Below are 21,129 nucleotides of genomic sequence, written 5' to 3' on the forward strand. Positions count from 1 at the left end.
TATATCCATACCTCCCTATACACATCAATTTCAATGTAAATTTGATCACCTGCCAAATTAAGGAGAAAAATTACAAAGAATTAAAAGAAAAAAAAAAAAAGGAAATAAAGGCCAAACCCCTAACAACAATGCAGTAACAGTGGAAATACAACAGTCATCATCTTTTTAAAAGTACAGGGGAGCTGGTGCTATTAATGTATCCCTGTACTGGAACGTTGCAAACCCTTTGTCCTCTCTGAAATAGCATTTTAACAAATAACTGTTCTCAGACTTATAAACTTACAAAGTTCTTTAACAGAAAAAAAAAAAAGAAGAGCTGTAGACTCCCTTCAATTTTCTTCCAATTTTGCTGTAGGATTCATTCTATGTTCTTGTTGTTAATACTTCTGTGTTCCATCTTGAAAAAAAAAGAGAAAAGTTGTCCTTATTCTACATCACTGTCTTCTAGTGACTAAATGTCGATAAAAGGGACTAGAACGCTGACAAGAAATCAGCACCCCCTCCCCCTCCCCCCCCCCCAAAAAAAAAAGGAATAATGATAATAACGATAAAAAAACAAAACCAACATTTAGGTAAACAATTTATGGGCTCTTTCGGTAAAGATAGTTCACATCTTTTTGATTTGTCTAAACTCTGTTATACAGACATGATTCTGACAAGTCACTGCTATCAATACAGTTGCAAGCCTCCCTATTCTTACGATACTGGAAACACTTCATCTGCTGCAGGACACGCTGATGTATAATTTGAATCCTAAAATAAGAGTACACGCTTCTGATAGTCATTCAAAGGAATGATTACCTAAACTGATCCACTCACACACAAAAGTCTCTGAGAGACACGGCAACTTGCGCATAGAAGATAAAACTGGACATGGGGTGAGATACTACAACCAACTGCATACGTGCTCACAAGATAATTCTGCAATATTAATCTATCGTGTGGATCTTGGCAAAAGTAATGCCACTATCGATTCTTCTGGATTTTCAAAACATAGAAAGACTACACATAAAGCCTGGAGACTTCTATTCATGTCCACACAACTTTGAACTACACCACCAAATCCAAAAATACCTTTTCTTTCTACATACATATACATTGTACAGAGCAAGATGATAAGTCATTTGAAAACGTATGTCCATTCAAACCTCAAAAATTGTCTTTATCATGAAATTCACTAGCAAAAATAGTTCTCTCTATGTTTACAAATGTCTCTTTGTAACCGCATATTGTACATGTACAAAGATTTATTCACAGAAATCCAGTAATGTCCATTGATGTTACACACAGCCACAATAAGCTCACAAGAGAAAAAAAAAGAATCCTACAAATACTGTAAATGATCAAAGATCTGCAGGACAATAGTGCAGAAAATATGTTTATGTGATAATAGTTAATAGCTAGCAAAACCAATGATGAACTTGAATTCCAATGAAATACATTCACTAGGTTAAATGAGCTCTTGCTTTCTAATTGATCTGACTCCATCATATACTAATGCCCAAACATCACTACCATGCCACGCGATACACGTAAAAAGATTACAACCGTCAAGACGCTCAATACTTTGTAGTCGTACTCCAAAGAGAAGAACATAAAACTTGACAAATATATATAATATGCTGCCATTCTAAAGAGCTACTCTCAACAATTTCAGGTACATATGACTTTTGTATCATCACAATATCACGATAAAATGTTATATACCAGCAGACGGTTAAAATGAGCTGGCCTCCTCTGTGAAAGATTTATAAAATGTTTCTTTCACCTTCTCCTTGTTTGTTTGTTTGCCTTTTTCCTTTTGCAAATCAAAACTTCACTAAAACATAGCACCTTGGTGACTTTGACTGCCACATCCCAACACAAGTTCCAGAAACAATTCTCTGCCAAAAAAAGCAAAGTACAAAATTTTTCAAAAACAGAACCAGAGAAATTAAGATGAATATTCTTCCCATACATCTCGCAACACAATTCTCTATTATTTTATAACTGTAGGGAAAGAAGAAGAAAAATACAACAATAAGATAAAATCCCCAAAGAATGATCTCTTCGTAGCTGTAAAAAGGCAACTCCACTGATAGTTATGATAACATTAGTTAGCCAGGTACAAGCATAATCGTGAAAGAACAAAATATAGTCATGAGCTCTAGGGGGCACAACTCTTTGGGTAGAGAATATTATATGTTACTTTCTGTACAAGTGAATGAGGTATATATCTCAAAAAGGCAAAATATATATTGCAAAATTAAAACCAGTTAATATACAACACACAGGGATTGAAAACAGGGGAAAAAAAAAACAACAACAACAACCAAAACAAACTGCATGCAGGAAGATTAAAAGGTGATTATTAAAAATGTCAATTTCAAGTAAATTTCCTTGTCACAGGCCACTTAGGAGAGGAGAGGCAACCTAACTTGTATTCATATCTCCACTACACACTATCGGCAGTGCCACAAGTTAAAGGCCGCTGTTACTCACCAATACAGAATAATAGCAGTCTCCCTCGAAATATAGAACATAACTCAATTTTCTCAATAACTGATTCCACGGGCAAGACAAATTCTATCCAACTGCATTTCACAGAAACCTCCACGCCTGCACAAATAAGCTTGCACATAGTGGAGCTTCCATGTACTGGCCAGCACTAAAACACATGTATGGGACTAAGGGAGGTTTCAGTCTGTCCACTTCAGGAAATCTGTCCTCTAAAAAAAACTGACCCATCTCTTTCAGGCAATTCTGCCCACCATGGACAGGGGAGGGTTTTACATTAAAAAGCTTTGTTTGGTTGGAAAGTAAACTTTCAACAACAACGACAACAAAATACATTTAAAAACGCTCAATGAATCCAATGTAAAATATTTGCTTTGGCAAGCAAGCTCTCTTGAATTGGCTTCCGGCACTTATAAGAATTGGCAGCGAAAGCAAAACTAGTCATAGTTCTGATGCCTATCCTGACAATGCAAAGTGCAAATGTCCCTTTTAGCATGCCCTCAAAATTGCTCACTGGATAGTCGCAATTAAACGACTGGATAGTGTGCAATTCATAAACATGTAACCATCACAGAGTCACTCTTTCCTCACGAAGGCTGTTGAGAAAAGCTCTGCGCAACAATACTACATGGACCCCATCCCATCATCCTCCTCCAAAGCATCACACAACAGGTGCAGTGGGTAAGACCACAGCCAGCAAAGTGAATAAATAAAAATGCGAGGCATCGCTCGCAAACCTCACTCTATCCCATATCCACTCCAGTCTAACAATCAGACTTTTTCTCTCTCTCACATGCCAGCGAGATGTTACCCTGACTGGAAATAAAAAGAACCCCCCTGAAATCACCATGGGTCTCGGTGGCGTGTGAAGACACCAACATCGTTTCACCCAAGATCTCCTGTTGCCATGGTTGCAGCTTGCTCGACCCTCAGAAATGTAGCTGGGAGAGTTTGTCTTGCACGAGCGTCAGTCAATCACCCTGGTAGACGTACTGGTACGGCCGCGCCCTCGTCGGGCTGAGTGGGTAGGTACTGTAGATGTTCCCCGACGGGGAGCGGACGTAGAGAGTCCGGTTATACTGGGGGTGGTGGTGAAATTGGTGAGGGGCTCCGGGGAGCGGGGAGGCTTGGTAGACTTGCGGGGGGACCGTCGGGGAGTGGAGTACCTGGGGCGGAAGGGACGCTGGAATGTTGGCCGTGCGGTAGCGGATCTGGTGGCTGCCGGGTTGGGAGAGCGTGGGGAGTGCACCGCCTCCCGGTGAGCTGATGGGGGTGTTGCCGTAGGTGTAGCTGACGAGCTGTGACGCCGACGGAAGGTGGTGCTGGGTGGTCTTTGGCTTGTGGGAAGGGCTGTTAATGATTGACAAGTTTGGGTGGGAGTGGGCCCCAGTATTAGAAATATACACCTGTCTCTCCCCCCTGTCTGATGTTGAGTTTATTTGGGGATGAAGGGGCTGGTTGGTGGGCCTCTGGGTTGAGGAAAGATCAGGGCGGTTCGTACGTTTCCTGGACTGCTCCTGGCGCGAGGCGAGAAGCGAAGGACCAGTACTCACGCCTATGGAGGGTAGAGTGCTATTGTTAGTGTTATTGTTATTGTTCACTGCCGCTGACGGCTGAGGCGGTATCGAGGGTGTGGTCACTGTGGTGGACCCCGACGTCTCGGAATGAAGGGGAGGAAGGTTGATGAACGCAATGGCAGAATCCGACCGGTGATGCGACGGCTTCTCCTTCTTGAGTCTCAGTTCTTGTTCTCCAATCCCAGCCTGCCGGACTGGTTTGTCCGGCTGGACATTCACCGAGCTTCCACCGTACTCATCATCAACATCTATTTCCTCCTTGATACGATTCACACCCTTCCTCACGACACCCGCGCTCAATGTCACTTCGTTCACCACCTTAACGTCACTGTAGGAGCGCTTCTTCCCCGCGCCCGCTTCGTTAAGGTTCTGCCGCTCGCTGCTGTCAGCGTTGGCGGGCTTGCCATCCTTGGGGGCTGCCCCATCCGGGCTGGGGTTGGGGCTGTCCGGGATGGTCACGCAGCTGACCACGTTGGTCCGCTGCTCCTTCACCACGTCCTCACTGGTTTTGAGCGGGGACACGCCGAGCGAGGACGAGTAGGACGACGACGGCGAGGAGACCTTGTGCTGGGTGTGGTGATGGGCATCGGGACTGGCACTGAGGATACTGTTGGAGCTACTGAGGGAGCAGCTGTGGGTAATGCTGTTGTCATTACACGCTGTGCAGCTCTTGTCTTCACATCTGAAATAAGACGTTGACAAAACCAAATGAAATGTGTCAGGAGAGGCTGAGTGAGACCTAAAACAAGCCAAAAACTCTTTAAAATGTCTTTCAACTGAAAACGTACAGATCTTGATGTCCTTTTCAAGTCTGTCGAGTGATTGCGACAATAGAGTGGACTGTCACGCACAATTTGATCATTTGGCAATCACTCTTACACTGTAGAAGTGGAAATTTTTGTGGTGTGAAAATTTTGCATTTTGCACATAACTATTGTGAATATGAAATCATGCAAATTATGTTTTTGCTTCTTATATGTTCCACCAATTAATGTCTTCAATCCACAGAATTAAAGCATGCAAAATTGGTCTACCCAGACCGAGTGCGAAAAAAAATTACTTCAAACACGAAAATATACACTTTTACCCAGTAACCTCCACACTACCTGACTCGTTTGCCATAGCCGAAAAAACAGCGTACATGTTTTTGGTTTTTTTATATTTGGCTGAAATCTCCAGAGGTGGAGGGCAGTTTCAGAGCCATGTATGGACTGAGGCCCTTAGGCCTCCTGTCAGATGCCAACTGGACACTTGCTCATACTAAGAGTTTACTGGAATAATGTGTCTGCAGGAAGGATTAAAAGATTACCCTTTTGCCGGTCGCACCACCTCATCTTCGCTATCACTACTGATGGTGATGACGCTGGGGGTGGGGCTGGGGGAGTCCGGGATGACGATCGGTTCCCTCTTGTTGGCATAGGATGATGCCTGACCCCGCCCGTTGGACCCCGCCCTCTTTCCCTCCACGTCCCGCTCCTGCTTCAGGGCGGGGCTCAGCCGCACGTCCTGGGACGTCACTGTGGCGTTGAGCCGCCGCCCATGGGGCCGTGCCTCGGATGCCGACACAAGAGGTGGCGTGTTGCCCTTTATGCGCTTGCTCTTCTGAGGGGAGAGACTGCTGCTAAATGCAGTATGAGTCCTGAAGGGAAGCAATGATTACAAAGCATATATACGTCTCATAAATCCACACATTTTACAGATGCACCACTGCAGTACAATTTGAGTCTAAGATTTAAAAAAACTGCCAAAAGATTATGAACAACCCATAGAGAAAATGCCTGTTAACCATTCTGATAAATTGATGTGTTATTCTGCTGGCTATCTTTCCAAAAGACACATGTAACCAAGGATCATTCAAACTTTCAAATTTAGTTCAGGATGTCAGATATGTAAATTTGCCATTTGGAGAGTCTATCCCTTTTAGTTTTTTTCTCTCTTGTCTCTTGTTCTCCAGGCCCAGGGTCTAGATGCTCTCTGGTGTTATCTCAGTCTTAAAGTTAAATACTAGACTACATTTAATGAGCTAAAATTCACACATATACTGTACGAGCTGTAATTTTCGCGTACAGATATTTTCACGAATTGCTACTTGGAGGACATTTTTGCATGTTGTTAATTTCGCAGTTGGGAGGGTCTAACTGAACTGAAGATTCGCGCGTTGTTATTTTCGCGTGTTGTTGTTTTTCGCGGTTCAAAGGCGATTCGCGAAATTCGCGAAAATAAAACCACCGCGAAAATTTCAGCTCGTACAGTAAGGATCTTAGTAGGTTTGAGGTCACATTCGAGTCAATTGCATGTTTCTTTGTTTCTGCTTATCATCAATTATTGCTGTGGTACATCAATCTACCCTATCCACTATCCACCAAACCACACGACCAAGGGGTCACACGAGGGAGGCACAACTCACTTCTGCCCGCCCTGCTTGCGAGCCAGCCGGTGCTGGGAGGCTCCCCTGGAGGAGGAGGCGGCGGCCCCGTGGGCCAGGTTGGTTGCCGTGCCCCACGTCTGGGAGTGCTGCAGGGAGTGCTGCGGGGTCACGGGCATCATCGGGTGGAAGTGGTGGCCGGCTGAGAACTGCGCTCTCTGGAAGGGTGGAAGTGGAGAGGAATAAAAATTCACCATTACCATGGCAACGAGAACTTGATACTGACGAAAAAGGTGTCTTATGCAAACACCTATGATAGCGATCACACATGCCAAATTTTGTGTGAATTGCTACAAAAAAAATATGTGTTTCAATCCACGTGATTTTGCAACTGATCAAACAATAGATCGACCGACCAACTGCGACCCAACCTCCGGTTCATTCCTATATACCCTCCCTTACACACTATGTGTGGGTGAGGGTATAATGGGAGGGAGCTGTTTAGGCAACCTTCTGGGAATTTAAACTGATACTAACCATACGAGTCACATACAAACATGAAATTGACCACCACGCTCGTGAACTTCTGTTCCGAGAGAGTGTTTACTTCACAATCAAATATTGGTGACACCACAATAATCTGGTGTTTATGTTTGTTTTGAGGTCTCTCCATGGCGCATTCACATTGTCTGTTCTTACATTAATACAATAAAGCAAAGTATGGCTAAATTCATACCGCTCCAGATACACTTCATATGTTACATACACAAAATCTTGCAACATACATGTATCTTTCTCAGTTTGGAATGACCAGGGGGACATTTCATGAAGCATTTTGTCAGATATTTCGTCTGACAAGATGTTAAAAGCTACTGAAATCCTTGCATCCGATTGGTTGAGAGCAAAGTTTTCCAACAAGTTGTCGGACAAAAATGCTTCATGAAATGCCCCCCAGATGTCTCTAACTGTACAACAGACACAAACTCAGGATTACAAGCAATGCTATTCATTGATAGCTAGGGTATGACTGCCCTCGCTATTCATTTCATTCCCCATCCATTTTTTTTACTCATTCATTCATTCTTTTCTTTTATTTATTTATTTATTTTTTTTTTTTTTTATTTTTTTTTTTTGGGGGGGGGGGGGGGGGAGGAGGGGTTCAGGTGAGGTTACTGACCTCTATACCATGGTCATAGAATGTCCCTTCCCCAACATCCATGTGAAAGAGGGCGGGGCTCGGCTCCGTGGTGACAAACCCAGATTCATCAGAACTTCTCCATGATACCGGGGCTGCAGAAACATACTGCCGTCTGGTGGGAAGGGGAAGAGAACATACAGAGAATGGGCAAATTGTTAACCAAACAACAACAACAACAACAACAACAACAACTGCAACAACAAACAAACAACCAAAATTTGAAGCATAAATCTTCCATTGAGGCAATAAAAGACTGAAACAGCACATGAAAATACAATTGTACATCATGAAAAGTATACTTGACAGTCGTGCAAATTCTAAGTAGAAGTACAAGTATTGAGAAACTAAGTATTAAGTATGTTTTAAAACGAGAGATTTATAGTAATCATCATCACTGTTCCTACTACTTTTACCATTACTACTACTACCACTACTACTAATACTACCACCACTACTACTACTACTACTACTACTACCACTACTACTAATACTACTACTACTACTACTACTATTACTACCACTACTACTACTACTACTACTACTACTACTACTACTACTACTACTACTAATACCACTACTACTACTATTACTACTACGAAGTACTACTACTACTACTACTACTACTACTACTACTACTACTACTACTACTACTAACCAACTACTACTACTAAGTACTACTACTACTACTATTACTACTACCACCACAACCACAACCACTATACAAATATAGCTACTAACTAGAGAAGCACTCTGAGAGCGCAGACCTCCGCCAAGTATGCAGCTCATTTCCACCGTCCTTATGTTCTTCCATAGAGATATCAGTGATTTCCACCCATCCGTACTTACAGCATTGTGTGCTGAGAGTCGCCCTATTTCCCAATATAGAAACCTTTGTTACGTCATAAACCCTCAGCTGCGCGGCGCGCCTCGCCCTAGCAGAAACTAGAGTACGCACTTTAGTGCGCGCATGCAAACCTCAAGTACGCGCAGCCTGAACTCCCAAGTTCATTGACCCTACCTGCCAAAATATCAAAATCCTTCATAAATTCCAAAAAATTCTCGGATCACTAACAAAAGTTACTCGTTTGTTACTTGTGTCATTCTCAACCTTTCCTGCAAGTTTCATCCCTTACTACTTTTTGAGTTATTTTGCACATGGACAAACTAATGAACGAACGAACTAACAAACAAACCAATGGTAACGAAAACATAACCTCCTCCCTTGGCGGAGGTAATAACACTTCCACTACTGCTACCATGGGTCAAGGGTGTACACTGTATCTGCAGAGTATACTGTGGTGTAGACATGTACACTCTCTCCCACTGCAGTACACCTGTTTTTTTAATTCTTATTCAATTTTTTTTTTCCCATTAAAATTGCTAGTAGCTGCCAAAGGTTTCTGCCAAGGGCTCCCTCGCCTGTCCACATTTGGTGTCTCATTTGTTTGGTGGGCTTTCTTTCCCTGCCATCAACAACAAAGAAGTAGCACTTCTGCAAATTTGCTATGACACCATCAAAAAACATAAGCAGCTGTTTTGCATGGCTTGGCCCTATATGTTTGAACGGCTCCATCTTCCTAAACATGAAAAGGCACTACCCACTATATATCTTGAAATACTGCTGACTATTGTTCTATTGAGAATATCGGCGAGAATGAGAAAAAGAGAAGAAGAAGAAAAAGAAAAAAAGACCCACCTCCAAGTCTCAGTCAAGGTTTGTGCCTCCGGAATGACTGGCTGCTGTGTCACTGCTGCTGCCCCCTGTTGCCATGGCGACAGAAATACTTGACCCCCATTGGGTGGCCAGGACTGGACTGGCCCATTCTGCAGCAGACAAGAAAAGATTATTGGAATTATTTTGGGATTTGTATGTTTGTTTGTTAGTTTTTGTTTCTGGATTGTTTGTTATCGTCTTAGATCTAATGTTAGTCTCGTTCATTTGACTGCTGCAGACTACAGTTGTACCACCTGTGTTGTAATATTCAGCACGATTATAAAACAAAAATCTGCATGGTTAATGAAATACATTTTTGTGAAATCTCACGTTTGTCAATCCAAATAATCATCTCCTATTTCTTGGGCAATGGTTACAATCTAACAACGCCATGGTGATCCTTGAGGTGTCTATCAGCCCTCACCTTTGGCTCGGCCTGATAGACACCTCGCCGATGTTAGATTGTACCATCGCCCTTGCAGTTGACAATTATTTGCTTACTGTCAGGATGTAGTGAAATTCAGAGAGTTGACTTTTTCAGGAAGCCTTTTGTAAAAATCAAGAAGACTTGGCAGTCCTGTGTCACAAGGCCGTTGTGGACTTACAGGTAAGAATACTGTTTGGCCCTGCCCCGCTGGACGGGGTGGCCAGCCTTGCTGGGCCCCTGAGCTCCCAACGGCCATGGGCAGGGCTACGTGCTGGATGGAGTGGTGGCCGCCCGGCCCGCGCTGGCCGATTGGAGCGACTACCGTGGTCGTGTGTCGCGATCCTAATGATGGACTCTGGAGATAGAAAGAAGACACAACAGACAAACACATTATGAATGGTGAATCAAAATATTTAATATAGGAAATGATGTTGACGGTGACGATGATGATGATGACAATAACGATGATTATGATGATTATGATATTGCTGATAATAATATTGATGTTAATAGAAATCATGATAAAATGACAAAAAAGCCCTTAAAAGCATAATGTAATAGGCATAACATAAAGTTTTTTTTTCATCAGTATTATTGAATTAATATAATAATAATAATAATAATAATATTAATAATATAATAATAATAATAATAATAATAATAATAATAATAATAATAACAATAATAATAATGGTGCCACTATACTAATAATTATAGTGATAGTAACAATATATGAAGAATCATGAATGATAATGATGAACATTTTGATGAGTAAAGTTATTTGCTATGATGCTGGTACATTTGTAATCCAAACTATGAAGGAGGAAAGGAGAGTAAGCATACCCACACTGTGGTTCCTTGTTTTAGAATTAGTGACAAACAAACACAAGAAATCTAATGGCAATGATCTGATGTGATTTTGAAGAATTGAAAGATAAATAAACTGGAATATATACTGTTTCTAGAAACCCTTTTCGTTGTGATCTCCTCTTTCACCTATTTTGTCATCATTCCTCTTTCTTCTCATACTCCTGTATGCTGTATTACAATGTAGAACAATGTACTTTCCTACAAATATTCACCATTACCGACATGACCTAAACACACAGAATGCATGATTCGGCACCATATTTTTCTTTCTATGTGAATTGCTATGTAAAGAGAAAAAGAGAGCAGGGGGGGGGGGGGGCAATGAGTGTTTGAGGAACAAAAGGACAGTGGATAATGTCTTCACTGAGGAGCTGGCTGAAGGAAGTGTGAGACGATTCGTTCTCTCTCCTAGTTTCCTACTCTGATTTCCTTACAACATGCTCATACCGAGCACCACTCTTTCCTGTACGTTGTACATGCCCCACGAACGCAGTGCCTTCTTGCATGAGGCATGCAAACACTATGAAACAGAACACTGCCTGTGCGGTGCTTTTTCCGCGAGTCAAACCCTGAGCGTAATTGCTAGAGCTTGTCTGGGTCAACCCTTGGAAGTCCGCGCAAAGCCGGCAGGGATTGCACTGAGCGATTAATCATGTATTCGGCAGTCGCAAAGTGGGTATTTTGACAAGATTTAGTGTGATTTCCATTATCGCACAAAGCACTCACCCAGGCTAGGGCACACACGCCATCGAGTGATCTCATCAGGGCACTATCACTTCCTTCTATCCATATGTCTCCTTCCGTCTCCCCCCCCCCCCCCAATTTCTCTAGCTCTCTCTCCCTCTCTCTCTCTCTCTCTCTCTCTCTCACTTTAATGTCTGCAATTTTGAATACATTTATGATAATTTGGATGTATGTTGTATTTCTGTATGTCTGTTTTGCCTTTCAACATGTGGGTCTAAGTATTTGTTGTACCTGCCATTCTCTATCTTTCTATATCTTATTCTCCCCCCCCCCCCCCCCCCTGCTTTAGATCATTTACACAGACATGCTTTGTTCTCAGCTTGGTTGATGGTTAACACGTTGAGGACGGTTTCATTTTGCTACAAAACACATTTCCCATAGACACCTGCCCGAGTATACTCAGGACTTGTCCTCAACGGGTTTAAAAGGGACTGCCACAGTACTGGTTGAGGTGGGGATTCAGGTTTATAACGTTCCTAAGTGAGATAATGAGAAACCTCTTATGAAATATGAAAGAGCATGTAATTCTAAGAAGGATTCAACGTTTATTTGATGAAAATTGGTTTCAAATGGCCGAGATATCCAAAAAAGAGCAATCATGATAAAAGGTGGGACCCACCTTTTATTACAATCGCTTTGTTTCACTTTGTTTTTTGGGTGCCTCGGCCATACCGAAACCGATTTTCATCAAATAAACTTTGAATTCCTCTTAGAATGGTATACTCTGTACTATTTCATAAGTGGTTTCCTGATACTTTGAAAAAATTTAAAAGCCAAATTCTCATCTCCACCAATACTAAACCATCCCTTTATCACATAAAGTCTACAGTAGCAATGCACACGAAGGGTTTCCCACGTACAGTCTGTCTGTTTTACCAGGCATACACAATGTATTGTACCTTCACTGAATAATGGCTACTAAGACTGCAAAGATTACTTAACCGCTTCTTATGTCCAGATTATCCCATAAAGCTGTGCTGACCTTCCAAGAAATGGGGCTGGACACCATACATGGTGTAGATCTGGAGTCTAAATTTGGTTCATGCTAAGGACGGCAAAAAATCTCACAAGCGTCGAACAAGTGACGCTGTTTTCTATACAGCACACAGTCACATCACATCACATGCTAAGATAATCACAATGTATTCTTTCTGTGCAGCCAAACACAAGAAACGTGTGCTTTTTTAATCTGTATTTCGTTTGATGTACATTTTTATACAGCTTGAAAAGTATTTGGAGTGAACTGTAATGATAGGGCTTTAAAAAGAAACTAAACCATGAGAAAAATAATGCCCCTGGTAACATTACATGTATGCGGCAGAGGCATAACAAAATCAGCAATAACTATGGCTTGTCCTTACTTGAAACTGGTTTGTCACTTCTGTTCACGTTGGCAACAACTGGTTTCAGAAAAGCAACAGAATCAGTTCAGATACATGTTCCATCCTCCTGACGTTTGACTAACAGAAGGTGATTTTGTCTGTATAATCCAAAGTTGACTTTGTTTTTAAGTAATTTTGTACTGTGGTGACATCTTTTCTGTGCCCTTGGCACAAACGCCTGATGTCTGTTATTCTTTGGCCCACACACAGATAAGAGATTTAGCATACAGTCATCCAAGTTTCTTTTTCTTTCTGTTTTTACTGAGTTTTGGAGTTCCTGCTTTTTCTTTTCTTTTTTTCTTCTTTTTTTTTTCTTTTTGTCATAGGTACAAAATGTATGTGTGTATAACAGCCGATGTGTTCCCAGTCCACAGTTCAGCTATGATGTGAAGGTACAGGGAGCTGCACACTTAATGAGTCATAAGCAGATTTGGCGCTTCTGAGTCCCGCTCCGATCTTGGAAAGGGTCGTCATAGTCTTTTTTTCCCAGACTCCTTTGTGTTATGAACTTGCTGTGCACTGGGAGTTGGCAGCTACGGTAATTCGTTTGTCTCTATTTCTACTCCTCAACTGCACACTAACATGAATACTTACTCTAAACTCCTTTCAACATCACATACAAATGTAAAATTTGCCTCTTTATATCGGTCACAGCTTACAAAAGAAAGCTTTGGGCACATACAGATAAAGGAACTCAATGAAGAAGTATAAAATATGCTGATGGTTTATTCTCACCCCTCCCACCCACCACCACCAAATAACAGTTATATGCACAGGGATGGGCAATATGCTAACAGTAGCCTGAATGCAAGACTACCACCCTGAACAAATAAAAACAAAAACAAAGACAAAAGACAGACAAGAGTGCATGAAGCCAGACCCTGGCCAGGATTTGCTCATTGTCTCACCTACATTGTACATAAGGATCTCACATCCCAGCAACCCGTTTTACACTCTGCTGGCATTGACCAACGTAACAGTTTCACTCAAAAGCGTAAGCCAAATTGCGTGACCCCTTTCACAAGGGCGATTGCAATGCTGTTTTACGACTGGAATAGCAATCAATCCGGCCATGCGAGAGCTAAGGGTAGGAAAGAATTGCTTGCTTTCCTTTAGCATGACACAGAAATCAATGCAGCAGGCCAAATGTTGAACAGACGACCAAGGTTCCCGGCAAATGGATCTCCTGGAGAATGGCAGCCTTTTGCAAATGATGATTATTCCATCTCTCCTTTAACTGCCCCCCCCCCACCTTTCCATTCCACTGCTCACATCTTAAGATTACTGTGGGTGTAACTGTCACTTTTTTCTGACGCTAGCCAAGGGGACACAAGGTTGGCGAAGCCTTTCCCACACACCTAGAGGCACTGGATGTTACAAGTAGACTTTAGGTATCATGTTTCCCGTTAACGTTCCGCATACTCAATTTGTGGCTGCCCCATTTGCATGAGCTGCACATACACACTGTATTTCATGTCATGCGTCCAGTGGGTTACTGATTTCTGGTTCTTTGTTGGTGGGAAGGGGGAGGGGGGTAGGTGAAGCACATTGATATTGTTTTTCTTCTGCCAATATACATTTCATCTTCTGGCGAATGCTGAAGGTGTTTTAGAGTCACCTGATAGTGAACATGTCGATATTGATATTTTGTCTCTGAAGTGCCGTAGGAGTATTTTAATTGGGTGTGAGGACTTTTCTACAACCAACAAATTATCATTTCAAGGAGCCGTAAGAAAAACGTTTATCATAGTTTGAGAAACACCACTCTCTCAGACTACATAAATAAGAAAAGAATTACGATGATTCAATTACAAGGTGGGGGGGGGGGGGGGGGGGAGTGAGTTGACAATGCAAAGCAAAAAGTGACTTTTCCAGACAGACAAATGGACATTTCAGGACATGAAAGATACAATGAAAAAAGCGATGATGATGGAAACTATAGCTATGACTCCTGATTTTGTTCAAGACTTCATGTAGAAACTTGCTCTGGTGTGGTTTTTTTTTTTTTTTTCTTCCTTTTAAGTCAGTTCATTTTGTTTTATTTTTCTTGACTTTCTTGACTTACTGATGAAAAAAATAAGGAGGAGAAAAGGAGGCTGTCTGCATGTTTAGCTCCAAGGGAATAGAGGTAGGAAATTAGTCACTTGAGAACACATGGGAGTCCTGTTTTGGGAGGCTGACACTACCAGTGTATCACTAGAACTACTTTATATTCTGTCATTGTTTGTGAAGTTTGGGTTTGTTTTTTTGTTTTTTGTTTTTTCATCTGTCTGTTTAAAGGTGGGCGATATACACTAGGATTTATAATCATTATTGTTATTATTTTTTTTTTGGGGGGGGGGGAAATGAAGACTAAAGGGATGGTACAGTTTTGGTTAAAATGGGGATTCAGCTTTTAACTTTTTGGAGACAAATAAAACACACTTATGAAATGTTACAGAGCACACACTTCTAAAAGAGGAATTAAAAGTTTATTTTAGGAAAATCAGTTTTGAAATGGCCCAGGTATCAGTAAAACAAATTAAAACAAAGCAATCAATTGTGCCAAACAGTGTATGTTATTTACATGTAATCCCCAGGCGTTTGGACTGAAATTTACAAAATTACTTTTCTCCATAATACATTTGAGCTGGATTTCCACTGTACTTAACCGTTTCCATACTGAATTCTGAAATGTCCATAGACTTAATAAACAGGTCATTAGGTTCCAGTATGGAATGGGATAAGTGCCCTTAACCTTTCAGTGCATAATCTGCCTACAGCCTCCCCTCTGCAACCACCAGTGAAATGCCCATGACTGCCCTTAATATGCATGCATGTGTTTGTGTGCATGAGTTCTTCTGTGGGAAGGGGTGGATGTGCGTGGATAAGTGTGAGCTCGAGAGCATGGATCCAGTTAGCCTTGTATAACACTGCAAAGCCGGCTAATCTCGGTTTAACACACAATCGACTTGTCCAAACCCGGGCAAAAAAGTCTGCGTGGAATTTAGCTGCTTCCTTCAGTAGGTGCAGGGCAATATGGCCAGAGACCTCCCTGTACTACAGTATACAAATAATGAATGCTTATGAGTGCAATGGACAGAATACTTTCTTGAAATGAAAGATGACATGATCCATTAACGAGGTGCAGCCGAGTTGAATGGACCAATAATTTCATCTTCCACAGAATAAAATATTCTGTCCGTTGCACGAATGAAAAACATTCATTATTTGTTTTATATAACACCTGAAATAGATCCTTGTTATTTGATGTGTTATGAATTTAGAAACAAGAGAGAATGTGTGGCATCTGAGATCAAGAGAGTGCTCACTGAACGCTTTATGCTAGCGCGCTGTTGCGTACACACTGCAAACGCAAGCGTGTTACATAGTGTTATTGTGCCGAGCTCTCGGCATGCGTGCAATGGAGCAAATCGTATGGATCCAAGATTACACAGTAAATGGAGCCACAATTGCACGAATGATGACATAATAGTAAAATGGGACGAATGATCAATAGCAAACAACCAATCAAATGACAAGGATCTATCTGGGTGTTATGTATGTCAAATAAAACAGACTGCTTTAGCTAAGATCGCCTAATAAGGTCAAGTGCTTCTATGATATTACTCATTCCTCTGCAATCACAATGCTTGGAAAATGTGACAACAACTACTACTACTACTACTACTACTACTACTACTATAATTACTACTACTACTACTACTACTACTATGTACTACTACTTCTTTATGGATGTATACACTAACAGGATCAAGTACACAATGCCTCAAAAAAAAAAAAAATCTCTGTCCATCACTAGTGTTGTATGTTGGCTACAGAAAATGTGAGGTGCGATGGATTTTTCACTGTCAGCTACTTAACAGCAAAAACTAATAATGGGTTTGATCTTTGCAGTCTCATAAAATTTGATCACAATATCCACCCTCCGGCTCCCCCATCCCATTATATCTCTGTAAACAATACCCCTTGTGTGCAAGAATAGGATGTGAGATCTTTTTTGAAGAGAAAGTCCAAAAATGGCTTTTCCTGCTCGCTTTAATTCTGAACGAAAACAGCCAAAACTGTCAATCATATCAGCTATCAGAAACGGGCAGGCACCGCTGCACAAAAAGCGGTGGGTGCAGCCGAGTGGAAGCAGGCTCGTTATATTTCTGACGCACCGGCATTGACCTGCGCATCACCCGTAAATGAAATGACAGTTAGCGCCAGGAGAGAGACCGAAGAACAGGTGAAAGAAAAAAAAACTTCTCAAAAGGAACTCCAAGGTACAAAATTCCAAATATATTCACCAAATAACAGCTTCAGAAGGACCAGAGCAAAATTCAAGATTATGTTGGCCGTGAAAATTCATTAAACAATGCAGTTTGGCAAGTGCTGGCTCACCTACTGTACCCCTTCCACCCATCCAACACTCGCATGAATCATACAAACTTGCCAAACTCCTGTTTGTAATTTTTCTCTCCTTGAAAAACATTATAGATCTTCTTTTTTTTCTCTCTTTTTAAGGAGACATTCCATTTTGATGACGTTAAGTTTAACAAGTACTGTACATTAAAGTAAAACAGGACAGTAAAGGTTTAATCAAAATCAGACCGCCCCCACCCTGAATGTCATGGAGTTGAATGGAGTTCACTTTACATACAGTATATTCACGAATTAGGAACTCTTGTCGCATTCACTGTTTGCAAATTAGACAAAGCATTGCTGCCACCGTTTTACAACACACACAGACAATTGAACATAAATATATCACAAAATGATTTGTTTTGTCGGTAATCACTTTATACTACCGAACGCAAATTGAATCAGAGGATGTAAATGCTCTTCATTTTCATTGCATTCTTTACCTTTTCCTTAAATTCAAGTTCAAAATGAAATTAATGATAATTTGCAAGGAAGCGAATAGAAGATTTATCAACCCACGAAATGATCACCTCGTATTCTTTGCTGTTCGATGATTATGATATCCCCAATCTACGAAAACTTAGAAACTTGAAAATTTTATCACTGTATCATTTCTTGTACATGTGAAATTTTCAATGGAAACTTTCATCATTCTGTCAGTTGGATTTTTCACTCGACCTACTGAAGAACTAAACTGCACACCGAGTGGATTCTCACTTTGAAAAGAACGCGATGGAAACGAGCGGAAGGCGAGTCACTATGGGTATACCCATTGTTTCCCCGTCATTGATTAGGAAGTGTCATTTTATCTACAGGAACAGTTGGTCACAAGGCTTTTCTTTCAAGCAGCACCTGACGAAAAAAAAAAAAAAAAAAAAAAGGAGCCGGAAAAGGAAGGACTGAAAATATTTTAGTGTTTTTTGTTCCATCAGATATGGGCAAAGATGCAGCCCATCATAGGGGGTTCCTAAGCCTTTGGAAGGGTGAAATTGTACAAAGGGGAGCACAGCTGTAATTAGGATGTTAAAACTTTGAACCCTGGAAGCCAGAGGGGTGAGAGATGTTATCGCCCCATTTCCCAGTTAGTCACCTTCGAAGGTACGTGTACCTTCAAGAATACCTCCACGGGTTCTCTTCCGCTTTCTTTCCCTTCGTCTAAAGACATAAATCTGATAAGGTCTCTCGGCAGAAAATGAAGTCTTTATAAGAAATAAAGAGACATTGGATTGTATTTTGACAGTCATTCTGCTGTGTTGGATCTTCGAGCTATCATTCCTAGCATTTTTTCCTCCTAAAAGGATGCAGTACTGGTATTGTGTGTCAAACAGGATAGACAGATGGTAACACACTATGCAGAGCTAGCTGTCACGTAGAAGGAAATTTGTGATACATCACTGGCATTTCCCAATTTTACAGTTTATCAGTTCTTGAAAAGCACAATGCCCTTTTATTGCTGTTCCACAGTCTTGTTAGAGCATATATTGTCTTGCAATGAAAAGTATTTGTAGCTCATAAACCCATGACACAGAATTAATGATAATAATAATCAATAATTGACAGTCCTTATAAAGCACATAACACAAAGTGATAATGTCCCTATGTTTATGTATGTAATGTACATATTTATTCTTTTTCTCTTAGAGGAAAGATTTTTCCCCCTCGTTTTAGTTGGTGGGTTTTGTTCAGTATCAAGTGAAAACCATCTCTGTTCCAACCCAACCTCCCCCATCCCATTAACCTACCCTATTAAAAGAGGACATTTCCTCAAACTACAAGTGCACACTTTGATACTGTACAATGACTTGTATACCGTGATTGCACAGCTGCTACAGAAAGGATGATACCATTTTGAGCTTCTAACTGACAATTTTCATGTCTCAATGGCACATATTTTGGGTCAAATATTATGAAAATATTAAAAGATGGTCGGGAGGCCAGACAGCCATTGAAATTGACAGCTTGTATTTCTATCATATACCACCAAACATGACTATCAACATCAGTTCCCTATAGAATCAGCAGAGCCTCTTCACTTCTTTATTATGAGGCACATCCATCAACCCCCATTTTTCTACAGCCCCCATAACAGTAATGGCATCTTCCATCACGCCCACAACATGGTCACATTTCCCAGGAAGCATCCACTGAGTAATGGGGGGTGACAAACCAGCGTTGTCAGGGGATTAGACCTATCAAGTAAGGAGCAGTTGATCAGAGAGACAACACGGTAAAAAGATGTTGGGACAAAAAGGACGGTACAGAGCATTTTGTCTAGTAAAAATGGTGGTATATACTGAAAACAGGAAACAAATTCAGATTGAGATATTAGCCTTGATTCAGGGCAAAATGAATGTTTCCTTGCTCTCCTGCTTCAATTTCACTGCTTTTGTTTTGTTTTCTAATGTCACAGCATTATTCGTCTCTCCTTTCTCTCTGAGCCAAAGAGGGATAAAAATAAATAAGGATATCATCTTCTGTTCCGGAGACCATGCACTTTGCACGATATGCAGATGTGTCATCTGTACGTGACCGATTGCTTTTACATAAAGTCCCCCAAAAGTCAAACTTAAACCCACATTACTCCCAGAAACTAAATTTCTCTGCTACGGTCACGGACAAAGATTTTTTGTCTTTCTGTTTTTTCAGGTCATGGTCTTTCTGATTGATATGTATACCAACACACGGGAGGGTAAAAAAAAATATTTTTCATGTGAGCCTGATATGGATCACAACTGCTTAAAGTCTATACATGATTCTCAAATTCACATGTATTTCAGAACATAAAATTTAAGAATGTATGTTACTACTCTCAAAGTAAGAAACTGCAATAGGCCTACATCCTTTCCAGTGTTTATACAGAATTAATGAATATAACCACTTATAAAGTATAATATGTAAATATTTCTCTATAATACAGGATATGGAATAAGATTTAGAGTTGTCAACTTTACAACAAGATGGTAATTCTTACAGCACACTACTTCAGGACTCAATGGGTTTGGAGAGGGGGATTGAGGACTGCCCCTCTTCATGCCATATGGGGATCATCTACAAAGATTACCAGGAATGTAGAGAAATTAATTCAATATCCCACAGAATTCCACTCCCTTTGCCTGCAAAAAAGGTCCTCTCTCAATCCAAGAAAGATCTACAAAGTTAACAAACTGCAATTCAAGTCACACAGAACACTCTCATGGTATGAGAGGCAAGCTGCAAGAATTTGACATTTAATGAAAGTTGCGATGAAGCAAAAGTTAAGTACATGTGCTTAAGATCATCATGCTGTTTGGAGTTTCATTCACATTTTTCTCCCTTTCTCCTCAAGACAACCTCGAGAACTGTATCAGACTAATTCCAATGTCGACACGCAGGTGATACATGCTCGGGGAAGGAATAATTTACTTGCCAGACTAAGAGTGTGATGTGGTGAGTAATGCCGGAATGGAAGATGTTTTGATACGAGTGAAATCAGACAGTTTGACTTGTCATCGTGTAATTCAATTCCCAACAACACAGCAGTGCCCGTAGTAAATCACACTACGAATTATTTGCATATGTTTTTTTTAGAAATTAGCTGCACGGAAATGATGTGTTTTTTTCTCTCAGCCTGAGACCAAGACTAGCAATATTCGTGGGGGTCGGCTGGGAGACAGGAAAACGGGCTCTGTAGAGAATCGGCATGGTAGATGAAGAGATAGAGGGCGGCCGGCTAAAAATATGCTGCGGAGTCACAACAACAGGACAGGGGTTATTACGCCGTATCCCCTTCACTCGACTCTCTCCTCAGCCGGCTCCAGAAAACCAGGATGTCATAGTCCCATGCACACTCGAAACAAAGTTTGCTTTGTCCCTGATTAAAGGCATTCTCTCTTTTGATGAGTTCCCAACACTTTCTGACTTTACCTCCTTTCTCCCCATCATCATTGTCTTTATGATATGCCAAACTACA

General features: G+C 41.1%; 1 protein-coding gene across 1 annotated transcript in view; it reads right to left on the reverse strand.

Moving 5' to 3' along the window:
* Positions 1-592: 592 nt before the first annotated feature.
* The window catches only part of LOC139743182 (homeodomain-interacting protein kinase 1-like), a 77,127-nt gene continuing 56,590 nt past the window's right edge, over positions 593-21,129 (reverse strand). The window contains 6 exon segments of the mRNA XM_071653685.1: positions 593-4,755; positions 5,383-5,712; positions 6,481-6,656; positions 7,616-7,748; positions 9,333-9,460; positions 9,956-10,132. Coding sequence (XP_071509786.1) covers positions 3,468-4,755; positions 5,383-5,712; positions 6,481-6,656; positions 7,616-7,748; positions 9,333-9,460; positions 9,956-10,132 — 2,232 coding nt within the window. The 3' untranslated portion in view covers positions 593-3,467.

Source organism: Diadema antillarum, unplaced genomic scaffold (assembly GCF_040938485.1).
Source record: "Diadema antillarum isolate AM-2024a unplaced genomic scaffold, OU_Dant_1.0 seq00001055_RagTag, whole genome shotgun sequence".
Taxonomy (NCBI): domain Eukaryota; kingdom Metazoa; phylum Echinodermata; class Echinoidea; order Diadematoida; family Diadematidae; genus Diadema; species Diadema antillarum.